General features: G+C 32.1%; 1 protein-coding gene across 10 annotated transcripts in view; it reads right to left on the bottom strand.

The window, feature by feature from the left end:
* Positions 1–592: 592 nt before the first annotated feature.
* LOC123704742 (signal transducer and activator of transcription 5B) overlaps positions 593–21746 on the bottom strand; it is a 49311-nt gene continuing 28157 nt past the window's right edge. For 6 of the 10 annotated variants that reach the window (XM_045653192.1, XM_045653197.1, XM_045653193.1 and 3 more), the window contains 4 exons: positions 21430–21582; positions 16252–16381; positions 5174–5294; positions 593–2642 (listed from right to left, as the gene is read on the bottom strand). In XM_045653192.1, the coding sequence (XP_045509148.1) occupies positions 2610–2642; positions 5174–5294; positions 16252–16381; positions 21430–21582 (437 nt within the window). In that variant the 3' untranslated portion in view covers positions 593–2609. Of the gene's footprint in view, positions 2643–5152; positions 5295–15049; positions 15751–16251; positions 16382–21429; positions 21583–21746 lie in introns of those variants that run through there. The other 4 variants (XM_045653198.1, XM_045653200.1, XM_045653201.1 and 1 more) reach the window with 2 other exon arrangements.

Below are 21746 nucleotides of genomic sequence, written 5' to 3'. Positions count from 1 at the left end.
CCAATAGGAAATGAAATTGACTCACCCTCTCAAAATAGGTAACATAAAATGTTACATAGATTACAAAATAAGGCCACAGGTATCACACAATACATTAAATTTAGAAAAGTAGATAGTACGTTTTTTGTGATCATTCTCTCAATTAATTATTAGCTCTCAAAACGATAAGTTTGATAGAAAATATGGTTTATAGAGTACAAGCTCTCCGCCCGCGTTTTCAAAGAAAAACAGGCATAATTCCCGTTCGTAAAAGAGCCTTGTTCTAAGGGCTCTGTTCTTAAAGAGGCCCTTTTAAGACTTGGGATACATATTTAATAGATAGATACTGAACCATGTAATTTATTCCAATTTATCCATAACCATTTATAGATTATTCTAGAATTTGTGTAACTAACAAAATAATAAGTTAATGTTGCATATTATGATATTCTTCACTCAATATTTCCAATCCCTATAAATTTATTACCAGTATTTAGTACTGTACCTTGTTGTAATACAAGAAAATCATTGAAAATTAATTCGAAAGACCTTAGAAAAAAAAGAATCTACACTTAAAAAGAAAAAGAAATTCATAAAAAATAAAAAGCAAAAATAAAAAATGAACATTTATTAAAAAATAAGGTTCTATTACATAAAATATTAAGAATAGAAGACATTATCAATTTGTTATGTACATAAATTATAATTGGTTTTACATTTTATATAGATACAACGATATTATCTTAAATAAAATAAAAAAAAAACACGAATTTAATCAGGAAAAGAACATAGAAGATTTTTTTTATAATATTAAAAACGACCACTCTACCACGGAGATATTTTAAGATACATCATATGATAATTTGAGTAAGTATTAAAAATACACATAGTAAATTCATAAAAAAAAAACATTCCTCTGAAAACTAATAGATACATAATTATTTTATTTAATAGCTATAAGAAAATTTGAAACATATTATAATGGCAATACCGTTATATCTATAACTCTAAAAGCATTTTTAATCTGTGACTACAAATTATTACACTCACAATAATTATTACAAGGAAGAAACAAAAGTTATAAGTTTAATATAATATTTATTAAACATCATAAAGTTTACAAAAGGCCAATAAAAGCACCAAATGTAATAAAAAATCTCAATTAAACACCAATATTTGTAAATGCAATATTGGAACGAAGTTCCTTCGAGTTGCGAAAGCGGGCTAGACGGAATTTAAGACAAGTTGTAAGAACACTTTTTGCTACAGTTGTAAGCCGTGCGGCGTGCGCGTGTTTATCTATCTCTCTCATAAGCAAGTCAGTTATTTTAGTAACTTCGTTCCATCCGGGCGTTCTTTGACACCTCTTTTTTTCATATGTCTATATATTTAATAAAATATATACTGGTATAATGGCACTAAACTAACAAATATAACTAATATACATTTAATTTCAATAAATCTATTTTAATGTAATCAACGAATAAATTCTAAAATAGGCACCTGATTTTAATTTGAACACCATTTGCATTTTCTCTAGCCTTTATTTTTTTAATCTATCCTTCAATATTTTGACGCTTGGCTAAAAAGGCACCATTAAAAAAAATCTGTCAAAAGATGTCACTTTTTTATTATTGTACTGTTCAAATTTTGCTCATGGTAATTAATTATACAAAATCAAAAATTGCCTATCGTATGACTATTTGCAGAAATATCGAAATTGATTGCAATTATTTTAATAATCAATTATTATCACATATTATAACATACTATATAGATTTTTAATGTCATGTCATCATCAATATTTAGATATATTTTATAAATGAAATCCCGTGTCCCCGTAGTGGGGTAAGGGGCAGATGCGTTATGCATACATCTGTTTCACTGATCGATTTTCTTTAGGGACAAGTGGGATCAGCCTTCTGTGTCTTGTCAGACTGAGACATTTTCTTCTTCGTCTCCACCGGGAATCGAACCCAGAACCTCCGGTTTGACGCTCACAGGCGAAAGAGGCGGTCAGATATATTTTATAATATGTGTTTAACAACTTTTCATGTAAACCCATCCTAATATTTAATTTCTCTCTTATTCATTAATAAAAGCTCTAGCTAGAACCAATAAAAAAACCATTAAACTTACATATATATAAACTAAAGCTAAGAAAACAATGACTAATAAAAAAATCTCTTATATAATAATAAAATATAGATTTGTCAGGTGTTTGTAATACAATTATTGCATTGAAACTCACAAAGACATTCATAGACAACCAATGACACACTTCGCGCCTTTTTTGACGTATGTCAAAAAAAAAACAATGTCATTGGTAACCATTATTAAAAATATATCTTTATTTAGGGCCGATTTTACAATCCATAGTTTAAAACTTATCCGCCCAATAAAGTATTACACGATGATATTAAAATGTCACCCGTAAACTGTCAAATACGGCCAAAGAATACATTTTTGAAATGGTAGTTTAGTACGTTATTCGTCGAATAAGTATTAACCAAGGATTGAAAAATCAGCTCTTAAGAAATAAGGTCACCATTATATTGATTTTTTATAAGTAAATTTAAGTGTGAAAAGTTTTTTTTTTTAATTTAGCGTTTGCTGCGTCTATGGCACAGTTACATCTTGTTTATGGCTGGTTTTTTAGGCATCTGTAATTAAAAATAAAACATGTAAAATCTTACAATCAGGTTACAACCAGATAATCTTTTCGATCAGGTTAGTCAAATCGGTCAGTCAATTCTAGTTTTGAATGGGAAAAACCGTATGTATGTGATTAGGATTTAATTTTATACAGCAAAATAAAAATATTGCGGTCTCTTTTTAAATTTGTCTCATCCAAAAATCGAACTTGGGGCATTGAGTTATAAAAATTTCACTAAAATTTTAGTTATTAGAAATCGAATACAATATCTAACCAATACATCATTCTAGGTCTCGAAGGACCAATTACATATACCAACACCAAATCAAATTCTTACCTAAAAATACTACCATCCCATTCATATAAACTAATCTACATTTCAATGCCTAATTCTTTAATTAAATAATATTAAAGATCGGTTTCAGCTCTTGCTGATAATGTCCCTGATAGGCTAACTGACACTTTTTAAAGTACATTTTTATAAAAATATCATACTTATTCGTTTATATGTAAATAAACTAAACAGAACATATCAGGAAGAGGTAAATCCGGGCCTTAAATTACGAGCTTTTGTAGTAAAAATACATTATAAGGAATTTCGTTCATTTACCAACATGGCTTATGTGCATGTATGTTTGTTTGTACCTGTTTCACGGGAAAACCACTGAACGGATTTTGATGATACTTGGCAGGGGTGTAGCTTATGTATAATAAGCTATAGAAATACTTTTGCAGGCAAAACCGCGCAGCAACTAGTAACTATTATAAAGTCCTTAGTAAAGGAACATTGAACGAAATTCCTTTTTCTTGCGTAAATTTCACTTATATAAGAATAAATTCATCATTTTCATTTCATTTATTTTCTAACTACTCATGCGTAAATTATGTTTACGTGTTTACCATTCAAATAGGGCTGTCAACAATGTAAAAATTATCACAACTAGCAATTTTGACATTCATTGTGTCTTGTTTTGATAAAATGTTCAATTTTATAATGAATAAACTGTAGACTGAATTAGAACTAGCTTTTTAGCCTTTTTTATTAATAATCTTATTGTTGTTGATTTTCATTTTGATAAATACGGCTATTATTCGTTATATGATATAAAAGAAGTTTAATTGAATAAATAAATGTTTGAAATATTAAAAATCAATAAGTATATAAGAAGTTGTCAGCCCTATAAAGTGTAAAGATAGTGCAACTACCCTCAACCAATATTCAAAAGTCAACTCTATTCTGATCGCATTACAATATATGTATTTTTGCAAAACAAAATCTACATTTTTTTAACTAGCCACATTTCTAGAACTTCAAATATACGACCATTTTAGCTCATACTCCTGTTTTTTTCTCGCATTGAAAGTGACTACTGAGTAAGAAAAAAAGTGTGAAGTTACCCCTAGTGGAGTAAGGGGCAAATGCATTTTACATCTGTTTCACTGTTCGATTTTCTTTAGGGGCAAGTAGGTGATCAGCCTTCTGTGTCCTACCAGACCGAGACATTTTTTTTTCTTCGTCTCCACTGGGAATCGAACCTTGGAAGCTGCTTATAGAATAATTTTCCTGCCCCCCTAGACAAGTGGCTTTCTATTAGCGTAACGTTTGATAGAATAGATTATGAATGTATGAGATTGACGTAAGCTGTCGATGCATTATTGCATTTATCTACAGCTTATGTCAATCTCATACATTCATAATCTATTCTATCAAACGTTACGCTAAACGAAAGCCACTTGTCTAACCCCTCTGTTATAAATATTATATTAAAAGTAATACTGACTGAATTTGTCACTGTGTAATTCGATCTATTACAGAAAGAAAAACCACAGAACCGATGTGTATTAAATTTGGAACATAACTAATCCGCGGAAGAAACCGCGTCGCACGACTATTTTTCTATAATTTACAGATATTTTAGTGTATTCCTGTCAACACCATTACTTTATGTATTTTTTTCTGCCTCTTTTAATATTTGAGTTCTTCCTGAAGAAGGTATACAGGGTGTCCCACTATTGGTATACTAAGCGCGAAGGAACTTGCAGTCTTGCGTACACTGATCACGTAAAAAATACTTAACCCATTGAGCCCCAAGCGGACCAATCGGTCCACGACACAATAGATTTTCTATTGTGTCTGTGTTGGGCGGGTTGCTTATTAGGGGTGTACAGACTTTTAAGAATTCATCTATTTGAAAAAAAAAATTCAACTGGAATTTTTTAAGTATTTTTTACGTACTCAGCGTATGCAAAACCTCCATTGAGCTTAGAATACCGACGGTGGGACACCCTGTATATCTACATAATTACAGAATAAGTTTGAGCCCTCTATAATTTTATTGTTTTTCGAATTTTTGTATATTCGTATATGTCATATAGAATAAGTTTATGCACTAACACAGACATATTTCCTTTTTAAATGTTCCTACTGCATTTTTTGTATATTTTTTCAAATTTTTCATATATTTTTCCCTATTTTTCTCAATTCTACAATCTACCACACCACATGCGCATGCTCACCTGCATTCACTTCATACTAACATTGCCACCGTAGAACTCGAAATCGTCGAAGCCCTCCGGCTCGAACGCGCGTATTTGTTCAAACAGCTCGCTGTCCATAAAGCTGCTATCCGTTTGCGCTGGTGTTGACGCGCTGAAGTAGCTGTTTGTGTGTTTGTTTGTTTGTTTTAAGTGATAAATTTGTGTTCGTATATATGTGTGTGTGTGTATGAAATTTGTGTTGGTGGGGGTGTTATTTTTTATGATTTTGATGTGTGTGCACGACATTTGCATTTGTGATTTTGAGAGTGTATATGATATTTTTTTTATATTTCACATGATTGTGTTAACGTATAATTAAGATATTATTGAATTTAATTTTGTTTAAATGTCGAATTGGACAGTTTGTGTGTGTGAATCGAAATGTTAAGTAATTTGTGAGTTAAATAAATGATTGAAGATATTAAAATAAATCGTATCGTGTTGATGTTTTTTTGGATAATCATGGTCATTTATTTTAATATCGATGTATTTATTAGTAAAAGGTTGAAATATTCAACCGTGTTTTAGTGACGAATTTCGATTGATAATAAGAATGATATATTTTAATAATTTTAATATAGTTGTTATAATTGACAAAATATTAGTAAAAGTATCATAATTATATTTTTTTATTACAGGAATAGATGTGTTTGTTTGTGTGTGTGTAGATCGTAGTCCAGCGCAGCGGCAAGTATCGGGAAAGAGAGAAAATGCAACACGTTAGTAAAGACGGTCGTGAAAAAAAAATAATAAAAAATAAACAAAAAAAACTAACATCGCCAAAATGTCACCACAGACTATATAAACAAAAGCACAATCGACTGACATAGAACGAAATGAAAAAATAAATAAAAAATAAATCTTTGAAAAGACAAAAACAAATAAATATATTAACGACCGTCTGTGTTGCATTTTCGCGAGGCATTTTTTGAGTTTTACTTTTTGTATAGATATATCTTTAAAATCGGTTTATTAAAGCCCAGCCGTACACGGACTGCTTGTACAGTTAACGGCTGAGCGACGTACACGGACTGCTCGAGCGGTCGGTCGTTGACTGCTCGAGTTGTCGCTACAAACCGCGCAGTTGATGGCTTGAAGCGGTCGCGACTGCTCGAGCAGTCCGTGTACGACAGTGAATGAATGTTCGCGGCTTCAAGCCGTCGGTCTTAACTGCTTGAAGCGGTCCGTGTACGGCCGCCCTTAGACACGAGAAAAAACAATAGAAAAACACATACAAAAAGCATACCTCAAGATCAATAAAAGAACATATTATATTGGAAATCTCACATATATTTTATCATAAATACATCCAAACATACAACACTGTCATGTATATTCTTAATGTCTATAGCTTAAGAGCTAGCGCGCAAGAGCAACTCTTGTCTCGTTCACTATTGAGTCTCTCCCATCAACTGTATGGGGAGTTGCGTCGCTACGTGCGCGCACTTTCTTACTAGCCCATACAGTTGATGGGAGACACTCAATAGTGAACGAGACAAGAGTTGCTCTTGCGCGCTAGCTCTTATAATTAATCTCAACATAATAATTAACATATAGGTAGTTATAATATTATAATGTTACGGAAAATTAGAGCCATTTTCATTTACACTGAAATCCAATTTTCATAACAATAATTTTTATTTTGTCAAAATCAATTTCTTCAAAAAGCATATTTTTTTAATTTCTTTATGCTCTAAGAATTAAAAATTACTCAAATATATATAAATTTCTTATGAGTACTCCACCTTAAATAGGGCTCAAATAAAATCGATTTTTCTACCATTGTGATAAGGTTCAATTTTCAATGCATTTTTTTATAATTTTTAGTACAACCTAATTTTAAATGTTTTACTATGTAAAGGTATTAAGATACTTATAAAATTACTATTAATAATGTCATGATTGTTTTTAATTCGTGTTTAAATTCGGTATATAATAATTTAATCATTTCACATAACTTTAAAAATAAAATGAATTAACTTCAAAACATTAAAGATAGAGTAAATACATCTTACATTTAATTACATTTTTTTTATGATTTTTGATTACTTACGAAAGAGATAGAGAGAAGAGAAAATGCCACTATCTATCTCTGTCTATTGATGCAACAAAACACAATATTTACCTTTAATTAACCTTTAATAGGCTTTTTGTTGTTATGAAAAATAAATAAACATTTGTTTTAATTTCCGCACTAAGTGCGACAGAGACAGATAACCCAACTATATATTCTCTCTCTTTCTTACCTATGGAAAGAGAGGTTACTCTTTGATTCTATCTATAATACTTCTGTAGTTCAAAATGAAAAATGCGATAGATATATACCAAAAAAGTAAACTAACATCAAATTATTGTAGTGAAACTTCTTTATCGGGCTTGGAAAAAAGTTAGTGTAACATTTTTTCATTACACGTGACATTTTTCCGTTACGCGCCATCTTTTTCTGATCCCTACCACGCGTAATTCGACGTATCTCTGTAAAGTTGCATTATACAGTAAAATATTTTTTGAAAAATAAGGTCATAAAGAAATTTCACTTCTTACGTGTGTACATTAGTACACGCACCCATTTCTTTTTATTGGCATACTAATATACATTATTTTATTCACACACAAGTTTATTAAAATCAAAGGCAAGTAAGTTTTTAGTCAAATTCTATCGCATTCGATTCATACAAAATTTTGAGCATTTAAAAACAGTTCTCTATTAATTTAATAAATGTATACCAGTTCCACAACTTCTTGATATGTTCTGTTTTGCTTATCTGTCAGTTAACTTGACACAAAAGTTAAACAAAAAGTAGTAGATAGGCTATCAGTAAGTTTATCAGCAAGTCGTGAAACTGATTCTTAATATAATAGTCACATCCATAAACTCTATGTTTTAATCAAGATAGTAAAATTATTTATTCATTTTTTTAATAATACGTAGTGTTTTTCAAAGGTTTATAATTATAAATAGGTATTTTAAATTATAATTGAATGGGCCCTCTACACATTGGGCAACGTTGGCCCAACAGATGATCGACGATGCCATTACGGCGATGATGAAAACATTTACAATGACGGCCGATCATAGACATTTAGGTTCTACACTATCGTGATTGCCTCTGCTTGCCCAACGCTGCCCATTGTGACGAGGGTCCGTAAAACAGTGGTCGTAATTTGACACGATGAAACACATTCGACAAGCCCGCATTGTGCTGCGGGAACACCGCACTTTTAGATATGTAAGATTTTTTTTGGCTTAACATATTATGGATATGTTCACTTATTTTTTTTTTTTTTTTTGATTAACATGTTACTACATTTATATAAAGAAAATCCAATTAAATATACGTAATATATAATTATATATAACTAATTCTTTTTACGATAACTAAAAAAGCCAATATTAATATGTCTTAAAATAAACTTGTATTGTAAATAAAAAGCCGTAAGGGGGACGGAGCATTTTTGGAACATATTTTTGGAACGAAGTTCCTTACCGCGTGTTGCCAAAGCGGGCTAGTCAGAATTAAGACCAAAAGTTGTAACGACACTTCTTGCTATAGTTGTAAGCCGTGCGGCGTGCGTTCTCTGTCTCTCTCATAGAAAGCAAGCCAGTTATTTAAGTAACTTCGTTCCATCCGGGTGTCCCTTGACACCTCTCAATTTTTTTTATATTTTTAGTATGGAAAAATACTGCAATTTCAGTTTTTAAGTGCCAATATAATATGAGATCATTTTGATATACACAGCTCTGTCTAAACTATACATACTAATAATATAAATGCGAAAGTATGTATGTCTGTGAAATTCATATTAATTTATGAATGTTTGTAACTCACTTAAAAGTTAACGAAAATATTACAATATTTTAATAATTCAATATTAATAATAATAATACATAAAACTTCAAATATTTAAACACTATTAAAATTCAGAATATGATAAAGAAAAAGCACCACATAAAAATTAATAATTATATACATACATATATCATAATGTTTTTTCTAGTTGATTTTTGAAGTGAGACTTCAAGGCGCCTTGAGAGTACATTTCCAAGGTCGCGTCATGGAAATACCGTCACGTCATGTAGTAAGACGACGATTTTGATATCTTTGAATCTTGCCAAAAAAGTTTCACTTTCGACACGTGTGCTCGGCACACACTCTTTTTTTAATAAATAAATCTTATATGGACAGAATTTATTTAAAAATGGGACATTTGCCTGATTTATTTTATAAATAAATATCATAATAATGTAGATAAACCATATAACTATATTCCCTACTAAACATCACCTAGATTTTTTTAGATTTTGAAAAGTAAAAATTTTCATAACCACAAAAATCTACCCAAAATAGGAAACCACATTCAATGCATATAAATTATTTCTTTAGAACGAAATAAATAAATGCCTTCACATTTCAAACTAATCAAAAGAAAATCAGGGCTTCTATAAAGTAACCAGTATCGAATTGAGAAGCCCCGAGGTAACAATAGAGGCCCTCATATCTATATTTAGAAAATTACTATATATGCCTTTATGCATAAGAGAACTTATCAAATTTCAATGAAGTATTATTTTGAATTTATATTTTAGGTTTTATGCCATTCAAATGCTTTATAAATATAAATTTACGACCCTACTCGTGGGTCACGAGTGGCTGAGTTGGTCAGGCATCCGCCCCGGAATGGCGCGAAAGGATGCGGGTTCGAGTCCCGCCTCGTGATCGAATTTTTTCTATTCTTTATTATTTTCTATTTTTTTTTTATTTCAGCCACATTTATTATGTTTTGCTATGTGTAGCGAGCAAGCATGAATAGAGATTTTTATATTCAAAAACAGTATTAAAATATTTGTGTAATTAGTATTCGTAAAATTTAGAAAAACCTGATGTTGACTCATCGAAATTTTAAATTTATGTCTGATACTGCAAGGCCTTTCTTTGTAGCCTCTGAGCTTTTTTCCCAAGTCCGGCACTGTATACTTCATTCCCATGTTTTACAATATCAAATACTTTCAATAAAATATAATACCTATACAGGGTGTAATCGTTAAGTGTGCGCAGGCGATTATTCCGTAATTATTACAGATATCAAAAAACTTTAAACTCATATCGAAAGTATTTAACCTAATGAGTAAAATGGCCATAATAAATTTTTAAAAATAAAACGAGAAATATCTAAAAAATTAACTTGAAACCCTCCCATACATTTAGTATGAGATACGAATATCCCATGTACATGGGTTGATCCAAAAGTAATGATAATCAATATTAAACAAGGTCATTACAGTTATAATAATTATGTAGTTCTCTAGATAGTCTTCTAACTAGAAAATATACTTCAATATTTTTTTTCCTAAACTTAAAAAAAACTTTGACTTCATCCACAAAAACCCCTCCACGCGGCCATCACTTCGCTGTCGTCTTAAAGTAATTTATTGCTAAGAAAGTGTTTCTTGTGCCGAGGAAAGAGATAAAAGTAAATAGGGGCTAGATCTAAAAAATAGGGTAGGTGTTCAAGCATTTGGAATGCCGATTTTTGAATGGCAGCCATTGCAACTGACGCTTTGTGATCTGGTGCGTTGTCTTGGTGAAACAGCGTTCAGGTCCGCAGTTTGCCATGTCTCTTTTCCTTACTAACCTACCGCAATCTTTTAATTTGGTCTGTTTAGTAAGAGCCCAATAAAGTGGCTACTTTTTTAAAATATTCCACCATAATTATTTCTTCAGCGTCCCAAAAAACTACCGCTTTAATCTAACCTACTGATTTTCACTTTGAATTTCTTCATCGTCACTTTGGAAGCTCGCATCCAGGACATTGATTGTTTTTTGGTTTCAGCATAAACATGGTGAACTCGGGTAACGTCCATGATCACAAAACGTGACAAAAAATTATCCTGATATCATTAAAAATTTAGAAATTTACCCTCTACATGTCGAATCGTTGTTTCTTCTTTTCGTCGGGAAACATTCTGGCACGCACGGTTCACATTCAAATTAATGTAAATAATTGGAAACGTGGCCTGTTGATATGATTTTTTTGTGATTACTTATTGAATACATGAACAAGCAAAAAACATTTGTTTTATGTTTTTATGTGCACAGGAAATACCCAATTATCATTACTTTTGGATCAACCTAGTACATTTAATATGAAAGATTTTAGCATTTTCTTTCTTTTTTCGGTTTTCTGCTTTAATTACTTCGCAAATTTGAAGGGAAGTTCATTTAGAAACTGTAAATAGAGCTCCTCATTGTATTGCACAATGAGGACATCACTTCGAAAATCTGCTATGAATACAAAATGTATGGGAAATAAAATGTATGGGAGCGTTTAATGTAACATTTTTGGATATTTCTCGTTTTATTTTTAAAAATTTATTATGGCCATTTTACTCATTAGGTTAAGTACTTTTGATATCAGTTTAAAGTTTTTTGGTATCTGCAATAGTTACGGAATAATCGCTTGTGCACACTTAACGATTACACCCTGTATAGACCGTTTGAAGAAATGCATATATGTATAATGGACCCATTTAAAAATATAATCATTAAAAATTAGAAAATATTAGCATTAAAGAAAATCTCAGTACTGTTTTACCATCAGAATAAAGAAAAGAAACATAATTCTAAATGTGATTTTAAAACTAACTTAATCTCAATTCGTTGTGAAATTCGTTCATATACATTTATCTATACCATAGTATAAAGAGAACAAGTAGACCGTCTCCCGGCGTTTAGTAGCGCACGGAACCCAAACAGGGTTGTCACTTGTTACGTTGATATTTTGAATCTATACTAATATTATAAAGCTGAAGAGTTTGTTTGTTTGTTTGTTTGAACGCGCTAATCTCGGGAACTACTGGTCCGATTTGAAAAATTCTTTCGGTGTTAGATAGCTCATTTATCGAGGAAGGCTATAGGCTATATATCATCACGCTACGACCAACGGGACAGGTGAAACCGCGCGGAGCAGCTAGTTATTGTATAAACAAGCACCGACCGCACAAGAACGGTCCATGAAAATGAACCGAGCGACATTGTGTGCGTGCGATGTACTTTTATTCGAAGATAACATGTGTTCACTTGTTCTCTTTATAGGTACTATGTCTATACTATTGACGTACTATAAGCCACTAGACTCATAATCACCTATTAAAAGATCGTCAAAAATGTCCGAAGTATAAAAGATTCATTGAAATTAACACCTTATTTCGTTGCAGTAATGTTCAAAGTCCACTGTATAGCTCATTAGAAAACTCTGCCTTATACACGCATTGGCAGAGTTTTGATTCGGACAATTTTTTTATCATAAGTCTAGTTCTTTATTGTACGTCAATGATTTATACATCTTATATAAAAAGTCCGAGTACTTGTAGTCAACCTTTAAAACGGCTTGACTGATTATTATGAAATTGTGTATATTCAGTAGTTCTGAAAATAGGCCGTATACTATTTTTTACACCCATAAGTGTGATAAGCTTTTTGATTTTATAATTAAACTATTTATTTTAGTAATAATATGAATTCGTTAGGGAATTTTTGTTTATCGTCTCTAAAATATTTTTTTTAAATTATAATTGTCATGAGAAATATTATTATGATATCTGCACCAAAGCACAAAATAATACGTCTTTTATATTAATATGTATATAGATTTAGATACCTCAAGGATTAATGTTAATTGGTCGATTATGGCATATCATTAAAATCGTATACATAATTATATAAATTTTCCTAACTAAATAATATTGTTAATTACTGTATGAAAGTTAATTTCATTGTGTATAAGATGATCAATTTTATTTTCTTATAGATTTAAGATTATTGGACCACTTTAAATCAAAAGAGAAAATAATAAAACATAAGTGGGGGAGTTAATGTTTTATAATAAATACTGTTCTTATTTTAGCACTAATTTAAAAATAAGAATTAAAAGGTTGATTTTATAATATAAATACATATTTAAAAATAATTGTAATATCCTTATGAACGTGATAAAAATTTTGTTAAAAAACTTCCTGTTTACGGTTTACCCTGTAAAGAACCGGCCGAAATAAAATATTTATTTTTCTTTGCAATATATTCGTGTACAAAATTATTGTTTTTTATTTTTAATTCCTGATATGTTAAAAACGTTAAAATTGACATCCATAATTGATTCGACGGTGTACAGCCTCAGAAAATATTTTTTTTAAGGAATAGAAATTATCAGTAAAATTAATACTTATTTTTAATTTCCTTACGTTTCCGAATGTTTATAATTAAAATACGTTTAATACTGAAAAATAATTGCTGGTATTTTCAAAATAAACATGTATATTGTATACTAGTAGTAATAACAAGTTAGAGAGTCTACCATTTGGTACCATACAAAGCTTTAGATAAGGTACACCTATTAGAAATATTAATATTTTGTGACAAAATCACCTTAAAAATTTGACTTGGACACATATACTCAATAAGTAGCCTAGAAAACAATATATCCAATGAGAAACCGAAACAACACTGATAAAAAAACACATTCTTTCCAGTGCAAAACTATAGGTGTACCTCAAGGGTCTACATTAGGTCCTTTGCTTTATATTACTTATACTGTTAATAACACCAACAACCACACTCTAAATAAGGGATTTTTAACTTTGAAACGTACCTAACCTTATCGATAACTTTAAACACACAACAGTATATTTCAATACGCTTATAGTAACTACAAAATTTTATACCTATCTAAGTAACATTCAACATCAAAAACACTTATTAATGCTAATACAATGCAAGTTACATGGAATTGTATCGATTATTCGTTAACAATCGATTATTTTAATCGATAATTTTCTTTAAATGCCGTCTTTAAGGCCTGTTCAGATTAGAGCGGTATCCGCTACCGCCGTGTGTAGCGGAGCGGTATCCCGATGGGCACGCGATTAGATCTCTTACGTGGTATACTATAGACTCTAATCGCGCACCGATTAGCGGTATACATATCTATGTAGGTACATAGATAGGTATCTAGGTATGCGATTAGAGTCTCTATAATATACTACGTAAGAGATTTAATCGCGTGCCATCGGGATAACGCTACCTACGGCGGTAGCGGATACCGCTCTTATCTGAATAGGCCTAAAATCGAATGGAAACTGATGATTATCGTTTTAGAGTAAAAATAATTAAAAAAACATCAGTCAGAAAATGTTTGAAAAATACAAAATATGTATAAAATAATACTATGGATAATTGTATATCAAATAGTCATATTATATCGAAATGCGATTAAATTGACACGCTTCATAAACTCCTTATAGTTGAAGTATGGTCGTTCCACAGCTATAAACAAACAAACATACAAACTTATCTCTGTGTCTTTTTTTAATGTTAATTTATGAATATTAATAGAAGTCTTGTTGAAAATTTTTGATCACGTGGACCAATTAGATAATCAAAACTGCTTAAAATAAGTGCATTTATTACTATTTATTTAAAATGTTTTTTCTTTTCATAACCAATAATGATGTGATTTAATTTGTAATCACATAATCATTCTGTATCAATATTTAAATGATTTTTAAAGTGAAACTTTTATTACATCGTCTCAAACTTTTTGGTCTGTGTAGCGCATGTCGCGTGACGCACGATACGTACGATAATTATCGTACAAACACGATAATTTTTAGTTAAATCTCTATAGTGTGAAAAAAAGTTTCACTTTTACCGTGGTTTCATAAAACCACACAAAATTTTTTTTTATAACCCTTCTTTCATTTGCGCTAAAAAACGCAATAATATATACATATTTTTGCAATCCCTTATTTCTTTTTTTCCCTCTTTAATTTCACGTTAATAGCGCAATCATAATACAATTTTGATAATTTGAAGTGAAACTTCTTTAGGCGCGTTGAAAGTAAAATTTCAAGGTAGTGCCATGGCGATACCGTCACCGTATGGAGTAAGGCGACGATTTTGGTGTCTTTGAATCTTGCCAAAGAAGTTTCACTTCTGACATGTGTGCTCGGCACACACGTTCTTTTTTTTTCGGGATTAAAACGAGTTTAAAAGCGTCAAAAAATGTAAAAAAATCAGCCTTATATTACCAATACTAAACGATAGACGTCAATACCTTAATATTAAAATATGAGTGAATTTTTGTCATATTTTTAAATTCAATCGATTTTTTCTAAAATATTTTTTATTTGAAAATTTAGGGATTTATCCTGAATCGATTATTTATTTTTTATAATATTTTTAATCGAATAAAGACAAAAACACACTCATAATACTTAAACACTACTTAAAACTCAAATCACAAGCTTGTAAACTTATAAAATAAAAAATATAAAAAAAAAAAACTTAACTAAACTTAGAAAAAAATATTGCAATTTTAGCCATAATGAGATGTTGTCGATTTTTTTTTTAATTTTCCTTCGGCAAAAACCGGCATCTCTTTTTAAAAGCAGTCTTCGATAAAAATTTGGAATAACATAATACTAGGGAAGCACAAAAAGAAAGTAGGATGTGACTATTAAAATATAAAACTTAAATAATACAAAATAATCTTCAAGCGTCGTTCAAAACTCAATCATGTACCTAAAGAAAAACAAATAATAATAAAAAACTGAATAAAAAGTCAGGTTAAGTGACAATTCGTTCGAAAGAAACTATATAAAATAATATCTAGATAAATTCGCAAATAAACATTATTAATTTTTGCAATTTCAGACAACTTAAGAAAAGCAAAAACAAGCAAAAAAAATAAACTATGCAAAAAAAATTCATATTTTTCCGCGCTTCAATAAATTTCCTATTTGAAAATTTATTGAACTTGATAAACTATCAAAAAAATTTCACTTCTGACACGTGTGCACAGCACACACGCTCTTTTTTATTGAATTTTTCTCCCACCTACCAAAAAAATTCCCAATTACCCTCACTATTACCTACCAAAAAAACCCGTCTTAAAAATTATTCTACCCAAAAATAATCCCCAAAATATTTTTTTTGTCACTTCCCCGCAAAAAAAACCCCAAAAATTACTCATTTCTCACATATAATATTACACAATATACATATTTATACATTATCCCTTACCTAGTATGCACGCTGGGCGTGTTCCTGTGCGAGTCGGGCGAATGCGCGTACGCGGGCGACGGGGACATGTACGGCGGCAACGTTGTCACTAACACCGGCTTCACGTAGCCGTTCTTGAGCATCTCGTTCTCTGTAAGTCGGTCAGTGTAAGTGTAAGTGTACTTACACATGTAAGTGTACTTACACGTAAGTGTATATAATCATCCGTCTGATTGAAGAATATTGTTACAAAAATGGTAAAAGAAAGGCACCGGCCACAGGTAACCATTGAGCATCTCGTTCTCTGTAAGTCGGTCAGTGTAAGTGTTAATCTTGAAATTAAATATATTTTTTAACGGATTTTAAACGCGATTTATTCATTATATTATTTTCCCGACGTTTCGAATACTTTGCAGCGAGCGTGGTCACGGGAAAGTTTAATATCTGTTAAAAAAATCTTTAATTTCTAAATGTATAATAGTTAATACTCGCGTAAAATCAAACATGAAAATACTTAGTGTAAATCTATTTTTTTATTTATTACTCTTTAACAAAACTATACATGGGAAACTTATTGCTAACTTATACAAAACAAAACAAGAAAAGTATAGTTTATTAGGCGGCCTTATCACTTAGAAGTGATCTCTTCCAGGCAACCTGGGCAAAAGGTAACAAGCTTACTGAAATTACGATGGTAGGTAGAAAAAAAGGCAAGTAACAAAAAACAAAACAAGATAAATAAATAAATAATAATAATTAAAATAGATATACATATAGATAGATATATAATAAAAATACCTACATAATATAGATAAATATACTACACTCGAATATATACAATTAATTCAATAATAATATATATAATTTATACATATACTTATATGACTATAAATTAAATACATGATACATATTATTAAATACATACATGCTACATAAAACAAATATAAAATACTACAAATACATGCTGTGTATAGTTAATAATATATAAATACATAGTTAATGTGCCGAGTTGAAAGCAGTAGTGAGAAAGTGTCGTCGCAATAGGTTTTTAAATGAAGATATATTTTTAGCTTGTCTAATAGGTAGTGGCAAAGAATTCCAAAGATTGACAGCAGTGGCAACAAACGATTTAGCGAGGAAGTGAGTACGTCGAACAGGAACACTCAAGGTGAGTCTATCAGCCGAGCGAAGAGAATAGTTTTCATTGTGCAGGAAGGAAAAATTGTTTTTGAGATAAATAGGAGCAGAAGGATCAAAAAGGATACGGAACAGTAATTGCAACAAATGAAGATTCCGGCGAAAACGGATGGGGAGCCACTTGAGCTGTTTTCTGTAGATAGAAACGTGATCGTATTTCCGAAGGCCGAAAATAAACCTAATACAAAAATTTTGGAGTCGCTCAAGTTTATCAGTTAGCTCTACTGATAAATCAGGAAAACATGCATCAGCGTTATCAAGAATAGGAAGTAGAAGGGATTGTGCTAGCATAATTTTAGTGGGAATGGGCAAAAAGTTACGAAGCCTTCGGAGCGTAGCGGAAGCGGCATAAATCCTACGGCTCAATTCCTGGATATGATTAGACCAGGATAACGTTTGATCAAACAGAACACCTAAGTTTTTGACTACCTTTTGGTAAGGCAAGACTACGCCACCGATTTTGACGCTAGGCAAAATACCCCAGTCGATTTCAGAAATAAGATAAGGACTACCGATTATGATGACATTGCTTTTAGAAGGATTTAGTTTTAGACCAAAATCATCGCACCAACTAAGTATAGAAGCTAATTCATTATTACAAAAATCTATTGCTTTAGGTAAGTCAGCGATAGTAGACTGGGTATAAATCTGTAAATCATCCGCATATATATGGTACAGAGCCGTCAATCGGGAACATAAGGAATTGATAAAAATGGAGAAGAGGAGAGGAGACAGGACACCGCCTTGCGGAACACCAGCAGAGACTGCGCACCAAGACGAGTGCTTAGAACCTATCATGATACGCTGCCTCCGACCGGTAAGGTAGGAACGAAACCAGTCAGTTACTGAAGGAGATATGTTAATTAAACGCAGCAAACCCAACAGTATGTCGAAGTCGACGGTGGTAAAGGCATTGCTGAAATCCAGCAGAGCCAGTACTGTGAGCTTCTTATTGTCAATACCAGCACGAATGTCGTCAGTAACCTTGATAAGAGCTGTAGTCGTACTATGACCAGGACGGAAACCAGATTGGAAATCACTAAGGATATTGTGTGTATTAAGGAAAGAAGTGAGTTGGTTATGAAGAAGACGTTCAAGGACTTTGGAGAGGAAAGGTAGTATAGAGATGGGACGGTAATCAGAAAAGGAATTAGGATTAGATTTTTTAGGCATTGGAATAACTTGTGCATCTCTCCAAACACTTGGGAAGACGCTAGTGGAAATGGAGGTGTTGAATATGTGAGTGATGATGGGTACAATGAGGTCAAGGATAGGAATGATCATATTACGGCTAACAAGGTCACAGCCAACTGCGTTTGATGATATTGACAATATCGCCTTATTAACATTCCGTTCAGTAACAAGGCTGAAAAGGAAAGCAGGATAGTCAGGAGTAGGGAGCGAGGAGAGTCTGGCAAGAGTTCGGTTTTTCTTACTGGTTTCAAGAGAAGGAGACGATGTAAAGTGCCCATTTAGCTGTTCAATGTCGAGATTGTTAGGAGAGTTATGAGTCACTTTACCAGCGCCTAAGCTTTTCAAGAATTTCCAGTTAGAAACTGAATCACCGTTCTCAAGAGACTTGTGGATATGACGACGTTGAGCGTCTCTGCACAATACATTGCAGCGATTACGTATACGTTTGTACTTTGCCCGCGCTTCGTCCGTTTGAGCAGTTTTAAGTTTGGATTTAGCACGATTCCTCCTCAACGAAAGGCTTTTTAGCTCAGGTGAAAGCCAAGGTGCCGGTGTGTGCTTCTTTTTAACTGGCCGTAATGGCGCGTGTCTGTCGTATAAATCTACAATCAGCTTGTTAAATAAGGACACTTTCGTATCAATGAGCTCTGCCTCGTAGACCTCACGCCAACAGATATTTTTCGCATCAGACCGGAGTAGATCTCTGTCCATCCCCACAAAATTACGAAGCAAAACAGTGGAGGGTTTGAATTTCGGTGATCGGAGCTTGTATGAAAGGTAAATAAGGTCATGGAAGGAAAAAGCATCGGCAGAACACTGCCCATGCTTGGATATGAGGTTGGGTAGGGAGACAATCATCAGATCTAAAAGTGAGGGATTACAACCGGGAAAGTAGTGAGTAGGATTTAAGGAAAGTGTGTGGAGATTGTGGGAGTTGAGGATGGAGAGCAGCTTATTAGCACGGCTGTCACCTCTAAGCAAGCATGTGTTAAAATCTCCCATAAAAATTAAATGCTCATACTGTGGAGACAGGTTATCAAGGAGGGTTTCAAAAGAGGAAAAGTAATCAATGGAGAGAGAAGGACTATAAAAAACGCCAAGGAGGATTTTGGAATGTGGCAGGTGTACTTCAATGAGGAGATGTTCGGTCGAATTGGAAGGAGGAGGTTGTGGGGAGGAGCAAATTAATTTAAACGGGATATGAGATCGGAGGTAGATCGCCACGCCACCACCACCCTTCCCAACACGATCGTTGCGTATGAGGTGAAAGCCAGGAATAGAATAAGCAGCTGATGGATGACACGGTTTGAGCCAGGATTCTGAAACAAGGAGGGCATGGATATTTCTTGACGTAAACGCTGAGAGCATGTCAGGAAAATGTGCCGGAATACTTTGTGCATTAATGTGGATGGCATTAAAATTTTTAGGGACATCATTAAAAAAGGAGGAAAGGGAAAAATCGAGAGGAGGAGGAATGGCACTATGAAAACTATCCTCGCTATAAAGCGACGAATCGGATAATAAATCGGCATTGATATCAAAATTCACACTAACATCTGACATCTAAAAATATAATATAAATATAAATATAGTACAATAAATATCAATAATATATATAAATATGAATTAAATAAAACTATAATTACTATATACAGATAAATATAATATTAATATAAAATAAAACTTTTAAATTTATAAATTAAAGGTACGCTTGATTACCCTGTACCCACCACAACAGTAAAAGTATCACAATTAAGCACATCAAAGTATAAATCATCACATTTGACAGTTAAAAACAAGCCAAAAAAAAAAATAAATATCAATAAATAAATATAACAATTTAGAAGTTTATACATAATATTTATATATCGACAAAAATATCAATAGTTTTAGAACAAAAACTTAACCGAAAATAATTGTAACTGGCAATATCCGTAATGACTTTGACACCATGACAATTGACATCTGACAGTTAACACATACAAAACAAAGTTTATTATTAATTTGTGAAGGTACGCTACTAAACATAATATTTGCATATAACCCACAGAGCAATTAGTAATATAATATATAACCGTACATAGTAAATTAAAAGAATCAAATCACAAACATGAAAAGTTGTTATTATAGTAATTTTGAGAGTCATGTACACTTATCTATCATCATGTACACTTACTTACACACGTTAGTCATGATGAGTTACAAATGTAAGTGTAGTAGGTATATTATCATCCTTCCGTTCCTAGAATATAGTTACAAAATGGCGAAAGAAATATAACGGGCACCAGCTACACATAGTCGTACTTACCTAGTATAGGCCAGTTTTCCGAAAAAAAAAAATCTTCCAATTTTCCATGCAGACCTTAGTTTTTTATACAATCATAATTCAATATTATTTACAAAAAAATATATTATCATTGAATTTGATATATTTGGTTTTATGACATTTAAATGCTTTATAAATATAAATTTATAAAGAATAGAAAAAATTCGTAAGACACTTAAAACTGAAAGAATACAATAAATTTCATCGCTCTGGCGGATCACGAGTGGCTGAGTTGGTCAGGCATCCGTGCCGGTTTGGCGTGAAAGGACGCGGGTTCAAGTCCCGCCTCGTGATCGATTTTTCTCTATTCTTTATAAACTTATATGTCATCATCATCAAAATAATATAAAATCGCGCATATAATACTTTTCTCTTTCTTATTACTTTATTTTTTCATATGACACTTTTCCCAACAAAACCTGAAAAATTCCCCTTTTCCCGTACATCCCTGGGTAAATACCCAAATACCCAAGTATACTCACCAGGTTTAGTGTAGTACTTCGAGAAGACATCGTCCTTCGCCACGTTGGGGTAGAGGAACTGCAACTGAGCCAGATCCAGGATCCTGTCGGCCAGGGAACGCAGCATCAGATCCCTGGAGGTGAACGGCTGCAGGCTGAACACTTCGTTGCCCTCTGGTGATGAAAATTTATTTTTAATTAAAATAAAATAAATATTTCGGGACAATTTTCACACACGGCACGATCTGATCCCATAATAAGCTTTCGCTTGTGTTATGGAAACCAGATGGCTGATAAATATACATATACATACACCTCCGCCCGTCCCCGTGGGGAGC

Source organism: Colias croceus, chromosome 30, assembly GCF_905220415.1.
Source record: "Colias croceus chromosome 30, ilColCroc2.1".
Classification (NCBI taxonomy): domain Eukaryota; kingdom Metazoa; phylum Arthropoda; class Insecta; order Lepidoptera; family Pieridae; genus Colias; species Colias croceus.
The sequence above is the reverse complement of the archived record's forward strand: the minus strand, read 5'-3'. Positions and strand labels throughout refer to the sequence as shown.